A 25189-nucleotide genomic window follows, 5' to 3' on the forward strand; every position below is an offset into this window, starting at 1 on the left:
TTAGTGCGTCTTCTCCAACCAAAAAACTGAATTCTGAAAAGTTGAAGTACTATAAGTTTTCTTTATGATTAAATTAATGAAATAAAATGAAATATTATTTACAAATACTATAAAGTATTTGTACTCTGAAGAGTTAATACAAGTCTACGGTCAAGAAATCACGTCTCCAGTCTGGCTGTGGATTTGTACAGGTTTTTCACCACTCTATCAGAGTATTTTCCATGGGAGGTTGAGGAACACGACTGCGTCTCCAGCACATGACTTGTTTCGGCATCTTCCCCCTTGTTTTTGCTTTTGATTGTGCAAGCTACTGTATGGACAATCTGCCCTGAGGAGTCGATATTCCAATCAAATAAGGCAGGACGAAAAATGGAAAATTTCCTCCCTTTGTTCCCTCCCCGGGGCTAGGTCACCGCTCACATCACCCCAGTCACAGACGGACCAGCGCTGTCACCACTGCCTGTTCTGGAGACAAATCCCTGCTGCCTCATAGCTTACACCACGCACACACAGGATGGGTGGTTTGTTCTCAGGAAGGTTCTCCCCAGTCAACATTACAGGCAAATGAAACTACAGGGTCTAAATAACAGAACTAGTGAGAAAATGATACGGATTTTTTTTTATTATCATTAATTATTTTTAAAACAGAAATAGTAGAAATAATGTACGAGTTGAGGATTGATCTGGTTCAGTTTTAAAACTCCAGACCAATGCAATTTCCTTTCCCCCATCGTTCCAGCACGTACTTACTCATCAATAGCAATTTCAGAAGGTATTTCAGACCACAGGCGAGCATACTTCACCGGTGTTACTTGCTCTTGGGGGTCACGATCAACGTGCATGTGAAGCATCAGCCGGCAGAAAGACGCTCTCAGATCATATGGCAGGTTTTCATCAGACATGCAACGGAGAATGAGGTCCACATCCAGCTGGCCAGATATTTCATTTATGGCTAAGTACTGTCGATCAAGGCACATTCTAGCAAAGAGGTTTAGTTGATATCTTCAGGGGAAAAAAAAAAAACAACAAAACCAAACAAACCATAAACAAACAGCTTACGCTTTAAGTCCCAGAAATGTCCACCAGGTATAGTTCCACTATTCTGTTAATACATATAAGAGCATGAATCTTACATTTGCCACTGTACTTATTATGGAAAGAATAAAGTACTTATCAAACACTAGTAAAAGGTAACACAGCGGAAAAATAGAATAAAAGGAATTGTTCTATTTTTCTGAGCTTTACATCAAATTAAATAATTGAATTAAGTAATGCTGTTTGTGAAAGCCACAGAATAATCCACTTAAGGCAACTCTGCCTAAATACTGCAGAAGACCAAACACTTCTTACTGATGCTGAAGCCACAGTTGTTCACCGAGGCAAGAATGCAGACAGACTAGGGAAGCATTAAAAGTCAGGTACCTGATTAAACAACTACTGAGCTCTGCTCCCTTCGGTCAAAGAATTGGTAGAGAAAAAGTTAAACTTCATTCCTAAGCTTTTCAGTCCATAAACTAAAAGCAAGCGGCTGGCATTTAAGGCATGCACATTCAGCAGCCTGATAGCCAGCCCTGGGTCACAAAGTGCACGTCCAGCGTTCACGCCAGCTTGTGCTGAGCAGCGTTGACGGCAAGCTTTCCTCAAGAAATGAACACTCAATCAAAAGCAAACTCCTCTCCTCTTCACTCTCAGCACTCTGCACGGGAATTTGACCAAACTGTATCCTAAACCCTTGTTTTAAGCACGTTCACGAGCCTAAAATCTAGACTAAAAATAATTAACACTATCAATTCTACTTAAAAGCAAGTGCAGGAAAGTCTGTTTTGAAAGCAGGTACAATTTAATACACCTACAAGAGGTTTCCTTTTGAGCTCAGCCCTCCAGTAGGCTCAAATAAAAACATGTATTAGGAAGTCTACTGCAAGAACCATTTCGATGGAAGAGATAACGCAAAATAAGACAGCTATTAAAACCAAAAAAAAATGTGGCTGTACTTTCTGCATCACCACAATCGAGTCCGTCAAACTACTCTCAGAAGCCTATAACCCAGACACAGGAATTTGGTCTGGGCTGCAACCCGATCCGACACTATGCCAAGAACTTGGTGTCTTGTCAAGTCATCTGGAAACATCGCTTCATGTCAGAAACTGCTAAAAGCAGAGCTTAAGCCGTACAAAAGAGCACTGCACATTAATCAAGCCAAACCTGTGGCGTTTTCCTAACTTCATATATCGTCCTGCTGAGAACTACAGGACCACTAAAGGGCTTTGAGCTCGGAGAGAAATGTAGAGGGCAGGGAGAACAGCAGTGACTTCAAAATCAACAGCAAGGCCATCTGCCCGCTGAAATCCTGTTCCCCCCACTAGCGGTTGTTCACCCCAGCTACCGTCTGAACACAGGTAGCCTAAACAGTTATCAGGAAACCAAGGAGGAATACAGGCATTCAATGCTGTGAAAATTCAATGCACTCTAAGCCTCAACTGTGGTTTTTTTTTTTTTTTTTAAATCAGTTTAAACTTACGTATGCTGATAATTGGACTTCTCGCCACAAATAACTTTGTGCTTTTAGCTCTCACTTCAAAAGAGACTTCATCTTCAGTCTCTAATGGCTGTTTTGTCCACAAAACCAGTGTCTTTTCTCCCAAACCAACCACAGCCTATGAACCAAAGGCCTCCCCACACAGCCCTGATGAGCTTGGCTAGCCAACTACTGCACATGCTGTTAACCTGTAGTAGCTGAGTACGTCCCGATCTTCCTTCTGCCCTTCCTTAGCGTCCTGAGCCAACTCTCTGATACTCTTACTGCGGATTTCCTTGTTACTGTCTCTCCAGAACAACCACACTTCTTCCTCATCTTCTCCAACTTCCAAGGCATTTTCTCCACTCGACACTTCTTCAAACTCAAATCGAGAGAGGACCAGCCTGCCAGAAGGAAGATAGGTTAGATTACAAACTGCCAAGACCCATGCGGATCTTTCAGAACATTTCTTGTAAGACACTTGCTAAAAAAGACACTTGCTAAAATGCACTGGTGATACAGAAGTAACTAATCTTATGATCTCACCTGCATTCAGAACACACAAATTTTATTCCTCAGCTCTGCAAAGTAAAGGCAGAGTATCTTACTCTTGCAGCAGTAGCAGTTTACTACATAAAATCTTTAGGGTTTATTATTAAAAGCATTATGTTAGAATTAATTTAGATTTTAAGCTTTCCCTTCAGCCTTCAAAAGACCAGTATTTCAGCTTCATTCAATTCATGAAGATAAAGAAACAAGGACGTTAAAGGCACGTCTAACTGACTTCCAAAAAATATCTTTGCAGGACAACTGGTTCAAAGATCATCCAACAGACTGGGAAAGGATTTGGTAAACAAAAATATCTAAAAATTGGTTTGTTCGGTATCTGTATTCTGTGCCAATTGGATCAGAACTTCTTTCCGCATACGTGGAGAAATAACTAAAAACAAATCATCTACTAAAACTAAAATGCTTCGGGGGCTTTTAGCTCTTCAGCAAAGAAAGATCATACATCTGAAAAAAAGATGAATTAAATACACAAGTATAAGAAGAAATAAGTGCCGGTGGAAATAAATAGTCTTTATGATTTCACAAAGAGACTTAACTGTGCAAGAACACTCTCATCCATTTCTGTTTTAAGAACTACCTGGCAAAGACATGCTTCCCTTTTACATGTTTGGATAATGATTATCTGTGCTCTATTCCACAGACCAAATAAACCCAGCTTTATGAAAGCTAACTGGGATGCGGTGCCTGCTAGGATGCTTCAGCAAGGGCAGGGCAACGCTGAGAGCTGGAGACCAATGTCCTAACCACAGAGGTCCATCCAAGGCGAGCAGAGGTCCATCCAAGGCGAGCTCCGTGGGCCCGCACCCAAGAAGGGCTCACCCATTTCAGACAGCTTACGGAGGAAAGCCCGGAACCCAGGGGAGGCTCAGGCCCCACAGGACCCTGCACACCTTCCTGCAAAGTCTGTCTACTTTGATCAAACATGAGATATCTGAGAGATTTCTCTGACTGCAGGGCTGAGAACACATATGGCAGACGCCTGCTGTCATCAACACCCATTTACTGTGTACTTGAAGAGGACCCCACACGCACTTAACTGCTTTCTCTAGCCGTGCCAGCAGTGCTCTCAGCTTTGAATCACCTTCCTTCTGTTTCACGCTAGGAAAACCATCTTTAAAGGCATTCACTTACTTCGTTTCAATGAGAATGTCTGCGTTTGCTGGATTCAGCACAGCTTTACAAATCAGCTCCTGTGTCACGGGAATAGACTTGTTCATGGAAACGCACAGATCTGAGAGGTAATCCAAAAACCTGTTGGAAAATGCGAGCCAAAAGGGTATCAATCCTTGTTGAGATCTAGACTGAAGCAATCTACATTTCAGAAAGAAAACATTCAGAACTCGACTTTTAACGTTGCAGAGCGAGACTGTTGCCTGAGGAAGAAGTTATGGCGGGTGCTAAAAAAAGAAGTGAACTAGCTGTGCTTCCTCACTGGCAAGTTGGCAGGTACAGATTTTTCTCAGAAGGCTGAGAGGAAAAGGGTAATCACATATTCAGAAACGTCGATCTCACCTGGGCTCCCTATTTTTCCTCACAAGACTAACAAAAGTGTCAATCTCGGCAGCTGTGATGTGCTTCTCCAAGAGCTTGCGATTGTTATGAAGCAGGGCTGTAATGGTGTCCTCGGCCAAGACATCGTAGCCAATCTGCTTCTGCATGAAGCCAAACTGCTTCGCGATGTATTCCTTCGGAACACAGAGGGAAGGAGGAAGGGGTTATAATTAATTCTCAGCATTTAAGAAAATACTCAATACTGGAAAACAGTAAGATGTTTGTCAATACCAACATCCCAGGAAGCGAACGGGATGAGATTCAAATTGCTCTTTTGAGAGGCAAGAAGTGATGACAGACAACCTTAACACCTCCCTCCCTCCCTGGATACCACCAAGGCATTTGTCCTTATCTGATAAGAGTTTGGTTTTAATAAATGGCAACAAAAACATTAACAGCCTTAATTGACAGCTCAACTTTCAACAGAGCTTGTAGCACACAGGAGTGAAGAACGCTGTATAATTCACCTGGATTTGACAGTTAGCAATTCTGTTGTTTTCTTAAATTCCCCTAAGAACTGGTACTAATTACACTGCTTAGAGTCTCTGGTAGAGATGAAAAAATGCCAGAGAGTAAAACCGAGCAATCTAAAAATCTTTTGCTGACTGTACCATCACAGCAGAGCATAGCAGTGTTTCATGAACGTGATGCAGCTTTTCTATTTTTTTGGAGCAGAGGAACGATGTTAGTGCCATTGAAAGCTACAGATGTATTTCAAACCTGATTCTTTCTGTAATCCTGCTGAGAGTGCCTCAGCACCCTGTAGCAAAGCCGGCATATGTGTCTGAAAGGAGCATGGCGCTGGTCTCCAAGCTCTTCCAACCGCAACATCGGGCCATCACCACTGTCCGTAAAGGGTGCTTGCAACAACTTGAAAATCTATGGAGTTATAAAAAAACAAAGATAAAATCCCATGAGACACTGCCTTCATCTGATTAAAACCAGCGTAAATGCCTTGTGTCACTGTCTTTAAATTTCCAAAAGGTACATCAGAAATACACTCTAGTTAAGTTTGTTTCTTTGCCACCGAGCAGCCTGGACAGAAGATGTTGTTGATCACCTTTAGTCAACACCATATCCGGTGATTTCTTCTTCTAGCCATGGCACGCCTGCAGGCCACCACCAAGAGCCTGCTGAAAGCTATAAACTCAAAGGGTCTTTTGGCCCCAATCATTTGGCCAGGTTCTCAGTTATTAGTCTCTCTTTTCTGACAACCCTTCTTGTAGGCAAAGGTTAAAGAAAACGTCAGCCTACCTGCTTTAGAATATTCTGTTCTCTCATCAGTTTTTGCCGTTCTCTATTAGGTTTAGAAAATACCACCTCAAGGACGTCTTGTCCAGAATTAGTTCCACCCGTAACAAAGTAGACCAAATCCTCCAACAATTTGGTCACAGATCTACGGAAAAGCCAGAAGTTGTTAACGCAAGACCGCAGATTTCATCTGTTAGAAGAACAGCGCCAGTGCAAGTTTACACAGATTTCAAAGCGAAAACAGAACATCAGTTGGAGACTGACCCAGATGCTGGATAAAGCACGTAGGTTTGTACCAAACTTAAAATTAGGAACTAATACTCCCTGTTGCTATAGCCTTACTGTCTGACAGCTGAACCACAGCAGCAGTAAGACAACCCTATCACTTTAGGGCAACTGTATGCTCGCCAAGTTCTATTTAGCAGTTCTTTAAATTGCCAGGGCTGGGGGGGAGTGGGGAGTAAATCAGGTGATAATCTCTCCCAAGGCCCAATAAAAGACATTGGCTACAGAAGCCTACAGGCCCTGGTTTTACACAGCCAACTCTTTTTGTGTGGCCACCTACTTTTAACGGACATCGGTAAAGGATTTGCAAGAAGTCATGTGTTCAGTCTTCACAAGATGGATTATAAATTCCCACACTCAATTTGCAAAGCCCATCACGAAAGGTATGCTGTGGATTATTCCCCCAAGTTCACAACAACAGTTCTCATGCTCTTATTTCACAGAGCAACAGGGAGGGCTTGACAGAATTGGCTTGAGCACCTCCACCACGGACACGTCACCAATAAAACCATGAACTTTTTAAAAATCTGATCAAGAAGGAAACAAAATCCCGCTTCTGAAGCTAGCGTACATGGACAAAAATTTCAAAGAAAACAGTTACTGAGTAAAGGAAACAACATTATCTGAACCAATTTCTTGCTTCCTTACCTTCTTTCATTCTGGGTTATTGTTCCCTTTTCCAACTTGCCAGCAATGGAACCTAAAACCTTACTTGCATCATTTGCAAAATCCAAGTCCCGAACCTCTGCAGGGGAAACTGGAACTATAGCAAAAGCTTCTTTGTCCTCTTTCACTGGAGAGGTACCAATCTGAAATCCAGAGAAGTTTTATCACCAAACCAAAAGGCAGAAAACAAAGCGGTGATTCACATACTCGGCGATAATAAAACAGAAAAAAAGCCATGCTCCACTTAGATGGTACGAGGCTACCGATGAAGTCAAACTTTGGGAACAGTACCACTCTGTGCAAGCTCCAAGCTGTTCCTAAATGCAAAGAAACAGCAGGAGAGATTGCAAAGCGTTGCCATAAGCAGTGGGATAGAATCCTCCTCGCGATGACTGGCGTGCAGTAGAAATTGAGCAGTGTAACTAGGAAACTACTGCAAAATCCTCATGTTTTAGATAGAACGTTTTGCAGAGGCGCTATTCATTGCTGTTACGCTGCTTGCCGTTGGACAAGCCCAGCAGTCTCAAGGGACTGGAACTTGTCCTGCCAACACTTCTGTGCAAGTACAGGAATCAAAGGACGTGCTTATATAGAGTAACAAGACTTACTTTAAGCATCACAGGTTTCTCCTCCTCTTTATCAATAGGGATATTGGTACTATGAACCCAGGTGTTAGTGCAGAGGTGTCTAAGCCTGACATAAGAGTTCCTGAAAGAAAGACAAAAGTTTCAAAGCCTAAGTCACTTTCCCAGATGTGAAATCTTCACATTGTTTGAATCGCGAGATGCTGGCAGGAATGAGTGGAAAAAAAAAAAAAGAAAGTAAGTGTCATCTTCATCCATAACAGGAATAAGACTTTTCTTTCCTTATTTCATTCTATAAATTCACCTTAAGTCTTCCTATGTAACGAAACAGATTCTGCTGTAAACCAGAACTGTGTCTGTATTTTGTTGCTGTAACTCAACTGCTGCACAGTAACAAATTAAGCCGCTTCAAATCCTCACATTTCTACGTGCTGTAATGTATCTAAGCTGTCAGCTTCATCCCTTACCTCTGTATTTTTCAGCCCATAACTCACAGAATCGTTTCGGTTAGGTTGGAAACCCAAGCAAACCCAAGGCTTTTAGTCCCAGTTTATTCACTGGCAAGGAAGTCACTTAATCTCAGTTTTCCAATCTGTAAAATGGGGTTCTGTTACTGCTAACTCAATTGTAAAGTACTAAAGCAAAGCTTCAGGCACTTGCTAAGTATTTCTGTATTAATTCGAGGAAGAATCTTAATTCCAAAGAATAAAAAAAGTGGGAGACAGCTTTAACTTAAAATAAATAAATAAAATACACCATCATACTCCAAAGCAGACAGCCAGTTCTCACGCTATGTTTAGCTGTACCTGGGGACAAGGCTGTCTCCTCCTCTCAGGGTGGTAGGGTCCAACTCAAATATGGAGGAGATATCGTTTCCTTCAGGCACAGACACCAGGGAGTACGCCATCTTCTCCTGAGCGCTGCGCAAGCCTCTCCTGGAGGCGTCCTGCTCAGGGTCCAGCTGTGGAAGAAGCCCCATCACACACGGTCAGACCCAGCCCTCCAGACCCACCTGCCTAGCGTTCAATAGAAGGGTCCTGCAATGGGCAGACTTGACTCTGAACCACTCCAGGTACTGGTTAAGACAGCTGGGCTTCAGTAAAGCTGACACGTAGCTGCCCTTGCCAACCATTTCTTTGCTTTCCCTGGTATTAATAACTTCTAAGTATTTCTGGATCACAAACACAATAAAACCTAAACCACGGAGATTATCTCTTGGAGACAGGGCCAGAAGAGACTCAAAATTCCCTAGCCGTACACCCTGCAGTGCACTGGGAACTCTGGTTTCATGACCCACACTGCTAAGATCCCCACCCTGACACTACCAGCATTGAAATGCATTGGACATATCGCAATTATCACTAACAAAGTAATTACAGGAGCTGCAAATATAAAAATCAGCAATACTCTGTACTGACACTCTTGCTGGGAAATAATCCACTTGAGCAGCAAAAATGGCACTCGCATCTATCAATCACAGACAAATGAAACAGAAAGCTAATGAAGAAGTTGGATGTCTTGCTGCTCACGCTTCAGCTCACGATGCACTCAGACACAATGATATGCTATAAAGGGCAGGGCATCAGGAGTATCTTTATTTCCAAGGTGCTAGCAAATTACCAGCCTCCTTTAACGAAGTAAAGATACTAACATCAACGGAGTAAAACCCTGGATTTTCAGATGAAAGGACAAAAGGGTAGGAAAAAATGAAGACAAACTAGGGAAAAGGAACAACAACTTTCTCCAAGACCCCTCCTAGGGAACTACCAGCTATCACGCGTCAATAAAAAAAATGTTGCTAGCTGTCTGACACAACACAGGAGCCAGCTATCCACGTATGAACATCTAAATCCTAGACATAATTTTCAAAGTGATCAAAGCAACCAGTTTATCAGCTCCTCTGTGGCCTTGGCACCAGTGGAAGGCAGGCACCCAACGTAGTCAGCCCTCAAGCACCCAGCTTTCAAAGTCCTGGTGGAAGGTAGCGCCATCCTTAAGTGTACAGAAAAGCTACCTGATGTTGCTTGTGGGGGACTCTGCGCATTGGTAGTCAATGAACTTGGCTGCAAAGTAGTGACATTTAAAGTCTGATTTTGCACATGAGAACAGACAGTTAGCTGTATGGAACAGAAATACACATTGGGAGTGTGCCTTCAGGAGAAGAAGCAACTATACACTGAATAGAGTCCATCTGGAGGCTTTACACCCAGAGAAATTCGCTCACTTGGAATGAATTCTCCGAATTTCAGCTGTCTCCATCTCCACAGCAAGGCAGCTGCTCCGTATTCACCATTTCTACTTCAGGAGACAACTGGTCAGTTATTGAAACTGCCAGAAAGCTGAAAACAAGCAGTACATCAGGCAGCAGGATAGGGGGCAATTTAGGGAGAAATAAACCTTCCACCCCAAAGCTGACAAACGCAGCCCCCTTTAATGGTGCAAGGGTACCAGCTGGCATCTCACCATGCCCACCTAGAGCCCATTCTCGTGCAGCTCACGGGGGTATAAGGAGAGAAACAAAAGTCAGAGCTGTGCGAAGGGCCCTGCCGCCTTGCAGACGGCTCGCGTTTGGATAAAGTTGGAGATAAAGTTGGATAAAGCAGCCTACACCATCCTGTCACTTGTGAATGTTAAACGACGCAGGAGTTTTGTGTCAGAAATGAATTATGTGCTCCTGATCCCATTCTTTACGGTCTATTTTTGCCACCTAGTGGTGAAGAGAAGTCCATGGCTCTGAGGCCAGTGCGTTATCGTTGTTACTGCACTTATCAGGAGGCGACATCAACGAGCCCCCTGTAGGATGGATGTCTACATAAAAGACCTTGACACTGATTAACTTTCAAAAGTTAAGCCAACAAAATAGTTCAATGTTGGGTGCCCCCCTCCCCCGATAGCTTTGTGGGGGGGGGGGTTGTTCATTTTTTCTTTTTTCCAATATGTTTACTGAAATCAAGCTGTCAGAAGATGAGTGTTTGCTGCCAAATACCACTGAGAACTAATCAGGATAACAGCACAATATCTGGGGGCAAGGGTTAGCCTTTTAATGGCCAGGCTGTAACAACAAATCCTTTTAGGAGGAAAACTCCACCTTGCAGGATTTCAAAGCATCACAGTGCATTCACCTCCCTTTAAAAAAATCGGAGCAGTTCTTTTTCATATCCAAATGGATCAAGTCTTCCATAATACAGGATAAATGACCAAGAAAGCTGCACAAGCCTTCAATCAAATCCAACTAAAAAAAAAAAAAAAATGTAATCCAGAATGGAAAGTGCTGTTCCAGTTCTATCTGTTTTCAGCTACTGAAGCAATGCTGTTTCCCTCTGACACCAAAGAGAAGCTTCTATTAATACAAAGCACCAGCACACCCAATCTTTGACACAACAACATTTATGAAAAACAACACAGACTTGCTTTCACAGGAAAATCAGAAGAATGGCACTGAAATCATTCTCACCCTGCCATTCTTGCTCTCTAGACCCTTTATCCTGGCTTTCCTGTGACAAGCTAAAACGAGAGAGGGAATTAGTTTCTTAAACAAGGAGGTCAGACGACTGACGGGCACAGCACTACGTGAACATCCCGGTAGGGACACTTGCCATCTGGCGTCACCTTGAGCAACTTGCTTTTCAGACCTATTCACGAGAGTGCTTCAAGGAGGCAAAGGTTTAAGAAATAGGAAGACAGAAAAAGAGATGCTACAAAGCGGGGAGGCGAGGGGGTCCAGGTGGCACACAGATTTGGTTCCAAGCGCATTGCTCTTTACTAAAGCCTCACCCCGTTTCCAATATCCACTCCTCTGGATAGGCCTTAAAAGCCTTCAGATCTTGCCCAGTTCTCCAATTTATTCACTAGCAACAAAGCCTGGACCGTCTATGCACTGGCCAGGCGAATACCTGGGCCTGTGTCAAGCCCTCCTCAATTAGGGGCAAGATCATACTCTTGCCTATACTTACTGAGGATTGACACTCCAGGTCATCTTCCTCATAGTCAGGGTTTACCTGATGAAACAGAATCACAGGCACGTCAAAACTCTAACAGAGCTGGAAGGGGGAAACAACCTCAGCGCGGTCTAAACTTAGGCTGTAAAAGGTGCACTCTACTGCTACAGCACTACCAGGCATGCAGGACAAATATACTGTGCAAACCGACTCCTTTCTCATCGGCTATCTGGCTGTCCACTAATTAAGCAGTTCAGAAACCTGCAAACATGCAGAGATTGATCTTGTTTAGAATAATCACTAACGGGGTAGAGAGTTACCAAGTTCTAGGCTTTGTTTTGGGTTTTTTTGGGGGATGTGTGTGGTTTTTTTTGGTTTTTTTGGGTTTTTTTGGTTTTTTTTTTAAATCCCAAGTGGAATTTTCAACCAGAAATTACTGGCTTGGCAGAGATCTTTTAGAACAAACACTATTCTAACCATGGAGCAGGTGAGCAATCCCCTCTGGTACATTTTTGCATGATATAAGACCATGGTTTTGTTTTGGCTGATTAGCAAACCCAACATTTACTGGAAAAGCTCTATATTGAATCGCTACCAAAAAGGATTTGCAAGAGTGCATGTGACAAAATGCTGCTGTTTTTCCAATCTTTTTATTAGAGGAATATAAACCCCGTGTATTTAGCCTGGACTTTTCCCACTGAAGCTCTCAGGTCAACAGCATGGGCTGAGAGCGCCCTTCTGCCCCGCTGTGCCCTCTTATACCCAGGACAGCTTTTACTTACGGAGGTTTGTGTATTGGCCTGTTGAACTATCCATGCTTTAAAGTACATGGAAGTAATTTTAATGAGTATTTACAAGTGTTAAGCAGAAAAACTCACAAAATTATAAGCCTTAGACTTTCTCTTTTTTAATAAAATGTCTTGAAATCCTATTTCAACAGGGGAAAGATGTACATGACGGAGAGAAAGAGACTTACTTATTTTGTGCTTGCTAAGCGTTATCTGCAATTCTTACAAGACTGGTCTGAAGCCTAACTGCATTTTCATTTTACACTCAGTCCTACAATTCCACTCAGCAATCAGTGATTCACAAGAAATGAACAACAGTTGAATTCATTTTCCCCCAAAGGTTCTCAGCCATTTACAATTTATTCATCTATTAATAAATTCATCTGGATTCTACTGCCCACATGACAGGATATTATTTAGTGTCTATTCGTCGCAGGAGAAGAGTTACTGCCTCCAGATTTCATACAAGAAGTGAAATAAGCTCAAGACTACCCCGTATTCTTTCAAGTCTCCTTTATCTTGTTTTCTACCTTTAGCCATCTACTTTTGTATTAATACTAAGGACCCAACACCGTTCTCCTCCCCAACCCTGTGTCTATTTTTAGGGGCAGGAAACGAGAGATTTTCAGAAGGTGTAAAAGGAAGAAGATACTGTGGAAGGAAAGGCAGAGCTCCTCAGCAAGCCCCAACGCCTACCTCTGCTGCTAGGTAGTGTCCAGTAGCAAGGTGTTTGAACCTGAAAAGGCTGTTCCAGTACCCCGCACCACCACGACAGGGATCGTGCTGCACCACCTGCAAGGAAAGGGAAACCACGTTTACACCAGGCATCAGCAACCTCCCTTTCAAACACAGCTTTTCCTTCTTTCATGCACAGGTAAGAGGAAACAGAACGAGGAGCTCCAGAAAAGATGAAAAACCTTTCATACGTGACAGGCACAGTAAATACTTCGAGCAGACTACAATTAGTTCACCTCAACAATTTACGAACATTGATTTTTTGCTCGTTATCAAGTGACAACATCTGTCTGCAAAGTCACAGATGGCGGCTGGGACCCCACTGCGGTCTGGCGAGTGATGGCAGGAAGATTAGGGCGCAAGCTGGCAGAGAAGTAATTAAAGAAGGTGCTCTAGATGCACACGTGTTGCTATGTCTTTAAACAAACTTCCTAAAGAAATGCAGCAAGTCCTTTACCGTTTTGGTATAACCAATGGTGTCACTTTGGCCTCCTGAAAGCACGCGAGGGAAATACACTTGGAAATGTTTCAAACGCAGTGGCGTGGTACAAAGGCATTTGAAGACTCTTGTATTTACTCTCTAACTTCTCCGGTGGCAAGCAGAGCCCCCCAAGACCAGACGATCTGTTAGCCTATGTCAGCTTCTCTGCGGGTACACCCACTTCCTTAGGGAAAACTCAGCTTGGTTGAGCCGTGCCTTTTGGGGAAGGACTGGCTTACCTCTGCCTCGCATTTACCAATGGTAACTGCATCCAGATGGACGGTTACCACTGAACACGTCAAAGTAATGTTAATTCTAGGTAGGCTTTCAATGGATATCAAACCAGATACTTCTAGGAAGAGAATATGAAAAACACCTATCCAATTAATTTAGTGATTCTCACAGGCAGTTCACACAGCAAACATTTAAAATCATAAACTAACTCTAATCACACCAATAGAATGAGAACATTTTAAGAAGCCAGCAACGACCAAGGCATTAGTCACGCTATTTAAAAGCCCAGTAAAGAAAAAAAAAAAAAAAATGGTCCAGACAAGCAACGCACAGAGCCCAGCAAAGGGCTGCAATCTCCTGTCAAATGAGGATGTGCATAATCACATTATTCCACACCAAAAATAGAGTGTTCAGTACACTCAGCAGGACGGTTGAAATTATTAGTGTTAAACTTCAGTGACTGGTAAGGAAAGGGCTTCAGAGATGCTTCTCTGTCCCCTTTTTCTGAAAAGTCACGAACCCGAATTTGAGAGCTATCTGCGGCAGCGTTAGAGATCAGAACTCCGCTTTGACTGTGCGCAGAAAGCACAGTAAGTAAAGGAATTTTAAGATTAAACTTCTAACATGAGGAAGACTTTTATCTGAGAAAAGAAATCCAGGTACGCTGTTTTTTAAACAGAAACAGTAATTGTTACTACAAAGCCACCCCCCCAGCCCGGGTTTCAACTCTTACCTCTACTTCCCACAAGGCTTTTGAACTGGTTGCAGACGTGGCCGACTGCCTCCCCGTCGTTCTCAGGAAGACATGCTGCTTCTTCCTGTGCTCATCGCAAGTCAGAAACTTCTCCTGTTCCGCATGAAACAGCCTGACCACATCCCCCTGTCAAAGCCCAGACAGCGTGGTCAGGTTGGGCGATACCCATCAGTGAACGAGTTACAAGCAAGTAGGGTTTTGAGTCTTACCCCTTTGAGAATATCATCTTTGTTATCACTCCATTTCATGAAGAGGACGATCTTCCAGCTTGTGTTGCAATTCACAGAGTTGACCTAAAAGGAGAATTAAAACCATCAGTCCCACTGTCTTGTGCAGGCACAAGACACTGCCGCAGAGCACTGCCCTACCTTCTAGACCATTTCAACAGAATGCTGCAGCCCCTGTTGCATTACTCTAGAGAAGGAAAGCCCTTTCTGCGTTTACTCCAGAACAAGCAACTCCAGAGCTGACTTGTGAGGAAGTCACTTGTTACACGTAACTGTGCCACAACTTTTGATTTTTAAGAGAAAAAAATTATTTTTAGCCAGTCAACCAAAAGAGACCCAAGTCAACCCTCTGTCCAACGCCCAACAGGTACAAGAAAAGTCCGATAGCTACATTAAGTTGCCAATTAATACGATAACCACAGTGCCACAGGTACCAACCAGCTTCCCAGTAACTGAATTTTCATACAACACGAGTCCCAGCAGCCTAGCGGAAACGTACGGAGGTGCGCAGAGTTGCTCCCGCTGTGTCGGTCTGCCCTTACCTCATTGCATCCCGGATTATCGACAAGCTGATGACTGCTGGCGTGGAGAGGCTGGCCCGCGTTGACGGGATTCAGGACTACTTTGTCTCCAATGACAACCTGTAGATAAGCGCAGCATCAGACAGAAACTTACAACCTGAGAAAGCTTTTTTCCTTTCGTTTTTTTTAATGGGAGCGATGGGAGGAAGTCACCTTCTTGCAGTCTGGAGAGGTGCCAGGCTGAGTATGAAAACTAGGATTCTGTTTGCTTCAGAATTTAGCTCATCGTACTCAGTCTTTCAAGGCAGAAAAAAAACCCCTACACTGTTGGACTCTGAGGCTTGCAGAAGAAACAAAGACTGCGATTCTGGTAACTAACCTATCTGCTGCTTTCCATGAAGTTCTTTCATTGGTTAACATTTAACAAATAATTCCTATAGCAAGAGGTCAGCCAAAGATCCTCCTCCTCCAAGAATCATATCATTTGTAAAGTCACATTCTTGACCAGGCTGGCATATGACTCTTGAGTCATAAATAAAGCGCACAAATGCACTTTATTATTGACAGTAAAGGTCCCGTTCTTCCCTTCTTCTACGGCAAAGTCTTTCTTGAACCCAAACCCAAAAAGCCTTTTCTGTATTGAAAGGAACTGTTCTTAGTGATTACGCGTCTGAGAATTGGTGCGATTTAGAAGACCTTGATGTGGCCATGCCACTAAGACTGCGCGACCCTGTGCTTTGGCTTTCCTGGGTGCGTGCCTGGAGAAAAGGAACAGTCACATCAAAATGTATGGGGCTACTCCACAGGGTAAGTTATTCCTGTTCAATAAAGGCCGCTGCGTTTAGGTGCCAAACACATACCTGGACTATACCATAGAGCACACGGAAGCTTACTGCTGCATGCTTTTAGGCAGATAGCATACCCAGGTGACTCAGATTTGGACAAAAGGGATTAAGAGATAAAAACAGTAACGCATTTAATTCAGAACCAATTAATTTTCCAGATTTCCCATGAACAGGACCATTTAGCCTCATTACCACCTCATCCCTCATATACAAAATGATGATGAATTTTGATTTCAAACTGACAACCAAGATGCTAATTATTTGTTCCAAGCCTATTGAAGGAACTCAACATTTCCTACCATTTTGAATTGGACTGGAATTGTGAAAGGCTAGCGTAATTAGGTCCCTTATTCCCTCCAACGTTAAATCATTCCACGCTTCCAAAATACAAGTTACCATAGCAATTTCCCTCCCCCTCATGACAGCATAGGAAAAAAGGTTGCTCCTGCAACATCACGCACTAGAAGATCTGTGCATTTCATTAATTGCAAGAGAGGCCTCCCGAAATGAGCTTTGCCAAGCTGTGCACCAAGAAACACGTGACAATATTCCTCTTGGCACTTACGCTGTCTCCAATGGATCGCAGTTTGTAGAAGGGCTGTATGTAGAACCAGGAACCTTCATTTCCAGCTTCATCCAAGGTCACCCTCATAGCATTCTTCTCGAGTAGAGCTGGAAGCCTCTTATTTACTGTTAAGTATTTGTTACTTTTTAAGTGAAGCAGCTAGAATAAGAATTAGAGTTCAGTTCTAAGAATGCTCATTTTTCCTCCCCTCAATAAATCGCGTGCGTAAGATAACCACAGTATTACACAGGAATTAAAATAGAAACTAAATTATATTAAAATATTGATGAATTAGGCACAATCTCACGCTTCTTTCAGTACATATGCAGTCCTACAGCACAAAACATCCTCAGCTAATCCAACGGTCCCTTCTCCAGCAAAGGATAAACACTCAGAAACGCTCGTGTCACTTTACACCAGCCTGTTCAAAAACCCAGCATCGCAAGCGGTAAAATGCTGGGACGAAGTGGTTTTCCCTGGTAAGAAGGGGGTGGCGAGAAGTACAGCTGCTCTTATCTTGCTTTGCTCAGATTTAACAGAAAACATGACTGCTGCTTTGAAAACTCTCTTCTGAAAACTCCCAAGCCCTCCGCTGCGTACGACCTCGCAGGCTGCGCCCAGCGGCATGGATACGCGAGCTCCAACGGGTGACATTCCACCTCCCGACCTACCCACCTCCAACCAACTGTTGTTACATTCCCAGTAAATTTAGTAGACAGGAACTTTTGTATAGAAAGCACTTTTTCATGCCTTTTGACTACCATAAATAGTGGTTACTTGCAGAACATTCGAGAGTTATGGGAAAATATGGGCAAATGCTTATCGCTGCTCTCAACAGTGCTGACGTTTGCAGTCCAATCAAAAAATCAGTATTATTATTTTTCTTTCATCATTAAAAGTAGATTTTTTTTTTTCCCCCCCACCTAAACACATAGGCCAAAAGCACACTTAATTCAGGCAAGGCAGAGACTTCCCTGCCCTTCCTCCCTCAGGTTGCTCCAAACCTGACAACTGCTCGGAAGGGCGGCCAGCCAACTTCTTGCAACAAGAAAGGCCAGCCTGCTCATGCTCCCAGCCACCCCCTCTGTTGGCTGGTGTCATGTCAGCTGAATAAGATAAAAAACATTTGTAGAGGAATTTCTTAGAATCTAAGGCTCAAAACGCTCGGGTCACTAACCCTACTGCGAAGTGCTGAGGCACTTTACCTAGGGGAAGCATGTCTGCTTTGGTTCCAGGGTGAGCCCGCACCGGCTGCATGTTATGTTCCCCATTTATTAAAGACCTGTCTTTTTAATTATGCAATTATCGTACTTTCCACTTTTATTGGGTCTGATGCTTTTTTTTTTCCCCTTCCCTGGAACCTAGCATATCCTTTGCTTCAATGGACTGCAATTACTTATATGGCTTGATTTTCCTTCTCTGTGTCAATTTTCTATTTGATGTATTGACACCTGATTGTGAGAGGCCGTACTTGGCATTGTACAGTGTCCCTGCCATCTTCCAGATGGCCAACTCTCGCAAAGGCTCTAAGAAGTATTTCTGAAGAAAGCAATTGCACGGTGATCTCAAAAAAACCCCCACAATTAACCCATAATAAAAAAAAGTGATTCCACCATGGCTATACGATTTGCCATTTTAATAACACCATCTTTGATGAAATCTCCATGAATGAGGAAATAACCGTCCATCACAGACCTTCACCACGGCACCATGGATGAGGACTGGGATCCCTGGAGAGATTTAAGAGATGTGTAGATGTGGTGCTTAGGGACGTGGTTTAGCGGTGGACTTAGCAGTGCTGGCTTAATGGTTGGACTCAATGATCTTAAGGGCCTTTTCCAACCTAAATGATTCTATACGCCCCATTCTGGCTTCACAGGATCCCACTTCAGGACACTGTCACACCCTGCAAGCTGCAGACTCTTGTCTGTGAATTCCAGAAATTTAATGTTACATGGAGCAGGTGAGTTTGAGCAAAATCCTATGGAGCTTGCAGCCTACCTGGATAACATTGCCGTACTGGATGACTGTTCCCAGCAACTTTCTGTTTTCAGTTTCGTTCTGTTTCTTTTCCAAATCTGCCGCATGCTGAAATTAAAGGGGAACAATTTGATCGTGGACTGTTTTATCAAAAGTATGGCCAAACACTCAAAGTTCTTTAAAGGTATTTCAAAGAACTGGAAAAACAGTGAGCATCTGAAGGAACATAACTTGCTTTTTCCAACAGCATCATTTCTAGTTCCCTTTTTCAGTTGTTTAGGAAGGTAGACATTTAAGCAGCCTGTAATTTGGGTAGAATTTGACAAGATTTTGGAATAAAACATGAGGTGAAAAACCCCGCCAAGCCAGAAGACAAGCCATGAGAAGACACCACCGCACCTGCAGAGGGAAGGTGAAAAAGGATGGGGAATGACTCAAGCCGACAGGTCTGTATCTACCCACTTCTACGCAACTTGAAAGAAAAGGACCTTGACTTCGGAGCTTTATTTTACTTTCCCAACATCGGTCCCCACTTTTCCACAGCCTGTCTTTTTACGATGTCTCTAACCACCTTCACCAGGATTATTTAGAAGGCATTTATGAATGCCCTCTGCAGCTGTGAGTACACGAGCCCCCAGCTCCCCAGCAGCACAGAGGTGGTGCTTGGCGGGGCTGAAGGGCTCCCCGCGCCACGTTACGGACCGGCGGTGGGAATGCAGCTGGGCGCTTCTGTACCACACTAACGTGGCAATAAAAGGGAAAGCCCTTGCAAAATTGCATGATCACAGGGATACATTGCTCTAGTTACTAACTTAATTTATAACTAGGCTCTTGCACTTTGTTTTAAAACAAGCGAGCTATTTTGCCCAGGCTGTTTTTAAACCATTTCATTTGGTACAGCAATTCTCTCTTACTTTACATGAAAGACTATTTTTATTTCATTAAAAAAAAAAAAAGAATTGTATTTGTTTTAACCGATAACTGGTGGCAGAGAGTAATTTGAAACTAGACTTTTTTGGAGGCTAAGCAACAACGTTTATGGTTTGCTTCTCAGATCTCAAGCACTGCAGTAAGTCCAAGTTTTCTCCTGGAAGAAGAGAAAGCACCCACAGTTCCCAACTGTAGCTGGTAGAGCAGCAATAACACAGGACAAAGCTTCGCTCCTGCAAAGGCAGAGCTATCTGCCTATTGTTAGAAAATTTCCGCATCTTCAGCTTACACAAAACGCGCTATTTTTAGAAGCTGGGCTAGGTAGGATAGCTGGCTCCTGCTCCAGGAGAACCTGGAATACAGCTGCTCATTCAAGCTCACGAATAGATTCAGAAATACAATGCAGCATAATTTTCTCTTTATTATTGAAATACAACTTTTCTTGCTTGATTTCAAAGTATTCTGTCGAGAAGGGATTTCTCCAAGATGCTAAGGCCCTCTCAACTATCAACAGTGATCACAGAAGACAGGACTTCTCCGCCTGCGCTGGATTGGGTGCCACGTTTATTATAAACGAAGAAAATAGTCTGTTCTGTGAAAATGCGAGTAAGACTGTGGATGCATTTCAAAAGCACACACCAAACCTGACAATCATTCGAGAAGATAAAATCATCTTCTCTGGCCACTAGATGTCAGCTTCTCAACCAGCCCTGATTCTTGATACCAAAGAAAGACAAGTGTCCCAGATTTTAAATCCCTTAAATGGCATTAACTTAAAATAACCTGACCTCAGCATTGAGCGCTCCACAGCAGACAATAAATTCCACCAGCAGACAAACAGAAGCCAAAAAAGGCAAGTGATGATGAATACGTCTTGCATCACCAATTTTGTTTGAAATTATATGCACTGATAAAGCAATCTAATCACAGGCAGAGCTAACAGTTGTATGCACGTGTTTCAGGGCATAGCCCCCCCAACACACATCATGCAGACCACAGGGGTTTTTAGTGTGTTCTGTGTGCCAACAAACAGAAAAGATGATACGCGTACCCATACGATTGGCAGAAAAGTAAGCTTTGGTATACGAGTGACATACATGGGGCCATATTATTTTAAAGCCATGCACCAGCCCTGGGTTACTGAAGACCTGATTCGGCAGATGCTACGTAAAGGATTAGCCTTTATGTCAGAGTGATGCATATGAAATAATCTCCAGTGCAACTGTAAAGTACTCAAATCCTTTCACCAAATCAAGCCTGCATGGTGGTACGTTTCTGTACAGCCACCGCTCAGCTGGGGCTAAATACTTAAAAAAAAAAAAAATCTAATTCTGCATTTCCATAGGGACCCTAGCACAAAATGGTAAAGTGTCAGACAAATAGGAACAGGCCCCAGCCACCTGAGCTGGCACGTACTGAAGAAAGAGAAGACAACTTTAAATGACATTGTAATCAAGGGCAATTACGCAGTATTTTTCTTCTACATGACGCAGTATTTAGACCATACTTTCTCTTAAAATCCATGAAGTCACACACATAACCTGCGGATATAAACTCTCCCTTTCCCTTATACACCAGAAAACCCAAACCCAGAATCCCCCATTACATAAAGCTTGCTGGCATGGTCTACTTCTCTTATCATCATTAACGGGGCAGGAGACATGCGGCACAAGCGAGGGACCGTTGTGCTACAGCCAATACCGAAATAGCTTTCTCCTTGCCAAGTTAATGCTTCTAGGTTATAAAATTATGTTTTCAGAAGCAAAATGAGTCAAACACTCAGGCTTTGTGAAATGCAGGAGCAAGGCAGCCATATGGCAATCAGCAAATGACACTCTCCTACAGGGCCATTTTGTATTTCAGTCTACAATGAGCTTAATATAGGCTTAAAGAAACTAAAAATATTTAGAATTGTAATTTTGACATGAAGTACTCTAGCTATGTAATTTTAACATAAACATGGAGTTTATTTAACTCTAAAGTCAACAGATGGTATTTAAGTTAAGTCGGCTTTTTTTTTTTTTTTTTTATATAGGAGCTCTAAAAACAGCAATCCTTACCCAGCCTTACTGGGTTTTCAACTGCTGAATGTCAACATTTTACCCAGAAAATATTAAATACGACAAAAGCTGATAAGGAAGGATAGGCTGTCTGGCCTTATAATTACTCATAATTACCTGTCAAACTTTCCACGTATCAACAACAGCTATGCTTGTTTGAGGAATCCCAATAGATTTATCAGATGGCATCTACCGGCACAGCTAATGCCCGTGACTTCCCACGTCGAGATGCAACACCCGAGAATCCTCTACTCTGTGTCGTTGTTTGAAGGGTCCTATTTTTCTGCAGTTACCACCCAAAATTGCCCACAGAGAACACTACTACAGGTTAGCCCAGGTTAATGACAAAAGCTTAAATGGCTAGCACGACTCTACCCTGCTATCATAGGTACCGGTATTAGGGGACACCGAGACCTTGTTGTCATAAACCAGAGGATGTTTAAATTTAGAGTTAGATCTTGGTGAATGGTGATTTCTGTGTACTTTCTTGGTGTCTCCAGGTTAACTGTGTCAAGTTCATTGGAAATACATATCGAAAGCATATGGACGAGAGTGTTGGTGATCAACAGCATCCTGAACGTGGATACTTACGTGCAGTTTATTGAGCAGCACGGCATCTGTGGTGCTGTTAGCTCCCGGCTTTGCTGCTTTCCAGAACTGCTTTTGAGCAGAGTACCGGTTCATGGGACATAGTTTGAACAGGCAATCTATAAAAACAGATGAAATAAACAGAGAGATTGCTTCAACCATTCATAATTATCTGGATTTTTGCTGCTAACGTTGTCCAAATATTCCAGCAACAAGGAAAGGTTTATAAACAAATTCCAAAAAAGCTCCTGATCAGACAAAATGCTTTTTTGAGCAACAGGAATGTTGCCCCATGAATGATAAAAATCAACTGTTGCTGCCAAACATCTGATGCAAGACCAGAAACTTTATAACTTGGCCCAGTCCAAAACACTACCGTACTAAAATGGGAACACGTTTCAAGGCTTTCCCAGGCAAACAGATCCATTTTACACACGCCTTTTCATTTTTCTATTTTAGCAGGTACCCTACCTCACACAATTCATGTTAGGTTGTGGTAGGGGGCGGTTGGTTTGGTTTTGTTGTTTAAGTTTTGAAACTGAATCCCTTCTATTGCTAGGGAAAATGAGGCACAAAGAATCGGAGCAGCTCACCTAATAAAGCAACAGCAGCATAAAATACCCCCGGACAGCAGCACGCACAAGCACAGACATTCAAAGCATAGTTCCAGGTAACAGTAAACCCCTCGGGGTGGTGGGTTCTTTACCCAGTCCGTCACCACTGTTTATTTAACATTCTGCCTGGCAAAAGCCAGGAATTACAGCTCATTAGTCTTATTAAAAATATATTTTTATATTAAAAAGATGCTAGCTTACCAGTAATAAAACCAAATTAGCTGCGTTTACTATTTTTCCTCTTCTCTGTTGCTAAGCAACTGAACACGCAAAAAAAAAAAAAATAAATTAAGCTATTCAAAGACAGTGCCTGAAGTAGGAGCTTAGAAGTTTAAACAAAGTGCCAAAAAAGCCAGAAGGCTGTTCCCAGTGCTGCTTTGGCAGTGGCGTGGATGCAAGACTTGGGGTTCTAATTCACGTGGTATTTCTCAGGGGTCCTGGTGTATTTTTACAGGCAAGCACTGAAATTTGGGAAGCAAGCTGAGGAGAGACCTACCTGGGGTTTTTATCTTCACTGTCTAAAAAGCACAGCCGCTCACCTTGGACACATGGCAACCCAAGAGGGAAAAACCCCCCACTGACAAGGAGTCATTTTGGCTCTGCCAAGGTTAAAGGTGCTGAAGGGGCTGAGCCCCTCTAGAGACAGAGCTTGGTAATTTTACCTCGGGATGCCACTTGAGATTGACACCTTCAACTCTTTTCATGCCCTTCTTAAAGAAAAGACCTATTTGATGTTGCTCTGCCTGCCTGTCAAATCCATCCTCAAAGCACCATTGGAGCCTACCGGGCAACATCGAACACCTCTCACGGAAGAGCAAAAGTCTGTCTTCGAAACTAAATCTCCTTCTAATGGGGTGAAGCACCCATGGGAGATTGCCATTTCATCTCAGAGCGAGCCACCGATGGCCAAATGGGCCGACCAATGCGTCCCAAACCACCAGAGCAATTCCCTCAGCCTGCTTAGCTGCTGACCCAGCACACCAGCAACAGATACAGCGAGAGCTGGCTACGGCACTGGGGGTCTTTAACCGAGGGGCACACACTGGGAAAGAGCTGAGGGTACGTGGAAGGAGATTTAATTGCGTCTATCCAGAAATACTCACCTCCACTTTGACGCTACCAGCTTACAGCTTCTCAACAAACAGTGGAAAACGAAGTGCAAACCACACTTCCCAGGTTTGCTCTCTTCAACGTATTTTTCATTTACATAAAGATGATTCACAGAGATTGACAGCACAGAATAGATTCAAAAAGCCACTGCAGGCTGGCACTTTAGGCTAAGACTATGCATCGTAAGCAACACACCAGTTATAAAATTTTCTATTTTTGCTTAAACCATCAGATCGCACAATGACAGCAATTAACACACAGAACTGTATAGAAGAATTAATTGTATGCTCGATTTAGTCACAGTGCAAATGTACTTTTTTTCCATCCTTTTCAGTCAAGAAAGTTGTCAACTTAGGCTTAACTTCTAAATTGTTAACTGCAAGCAGCCCCCTCTCTTCCCCGCAGCACAGCAGAGAGGTCTACAAGCATTTGACCTTGTCCAACGCAAGAAGGGAAGACAGAACGTGTTTTTCTTAGGTTTTCTTCCTAGTTACAAAGCTACAGATCTAAAACAAACAATGAAAAGCACCCAACATTTTCTTTTCTAATATTTGTTCTATAAAATCTATTTCTTAAGTGGCTGAGGAGTTAAACTGAGCCTTATTCACCTTAACGTGACCACCAGAGGCTGGTTAGTACTGAATGTATTTCACCATGAGTCAAACTATGTGAACTTTATGGCCAGAAGGCTTTTAAGTCTCCAGATTCCATAGGCTTGTATGTTTACAAGAATCAAGGATGTGCAAGCTGAGTACCATCACGGTCAGCCACCTGCAACCCACAGCAGCGATGACTGCTTAAGATAAACTAACTACTTGTCAGACACGATACTATGGCAGTTAGATCTATTTCTAACAGATCCAAAATGAAGCCAAAGCAGCCGAAAAAAACCCTGCAATCTGCTCTGATCATGGATTCAAGCAGCTTTAGCCACACAGGAAGGGTGATAAATAACGCTGTTACCGCAAAGTAATAATTCCTGTACGCTGTTTGCTCAACGTGAACCATGAAGGAATGCATTTTCTTTTCAGATCTTCATGACCCACAGTGAGAAATGGCAGAATAAGCATGCTAAGTACAAAAATAAAACACTAGGTAGCTGCTGATGAAACGATGACACACCATCAAGCCCGAACACCCAACAAAGGTCCTTGCAGGAGAAAGTGATTGCGTAATTGCGTACTGCCCCATCACGCAGATGCACAAGGATGATGAATGAAGGTTATACAGAGATGTATTAAATGCGCACTTCAATGTTTCCAAGATAAATCATGTTCTTCCGTCAGCAATTGCTTTGCACCTAATAAAGCAGACCGAGTAAGACCATAATTGCACCACGTGATACGTTAATGCTCTCACTGTTTGGACATTTAGATCCCCACATGGGTCTCTGC

General features: G+C 43.0%; 1 protein-coding gene across 1 annotated transcript in view; it reads right to left on the bottom strand.

Moving 5' to 3' along the window:
• ITPR1 (inositol 1,4,5-trisphosphate receptor type 1) overlaps positions 1–25189 on the bottom strand; it is a 183610-nt gene that overhangs the window by 110142 nt on the left and 48279 nt on the right. The window contains 17 exon segments of the mRNA XM_035901402.1: positions 751–1002; positions 2728–2922; positions 4220–4339; positions 4601–4773; positions 5360–5518; positions 5894–6035; positions 6824–6984; positions 7450–7549; positions 8232–8386; positions 11379–11423; positions 12848–12943; positions 14335–14481; positions 14565–14648; positions 15125–15223; positions 16514–16672; positions 18515–18601; positions 22075–22190. Of these exon segments, the coding sequence (XP_035757295.1) occupies positions 751–1002; positions 2728–2922; positions 4220–4339; positions 4601–4773; positions 5360–5518; positions 5894–6035; positions 6824–6984; positions 7450–7549; positions 8232–8386; positions 11379–11423; positions 12848–12943; positions 14335–14481; positions 14565–14648; positions 15125–15223; positions 16514–16672; positions 18515–18601; positions 22075–22190 (2290 nt within the window).

The sequence above is a fragment of the Egretta garzetta genome, unplaced genomic scaffold (assembly GCF_000687185.1).
Source record: "Egretta garzetta isolate BGI_Z169 unplaced genomic scaffold, ASM68718v1 scaffold228, whole genome shotgun sequence".
Lineage (NCBI taxonomy): Eukaryota > Metazoa > Chordata > Aves > Pelecaniformes > Ardeidae > Egretta > Egretta garzetta.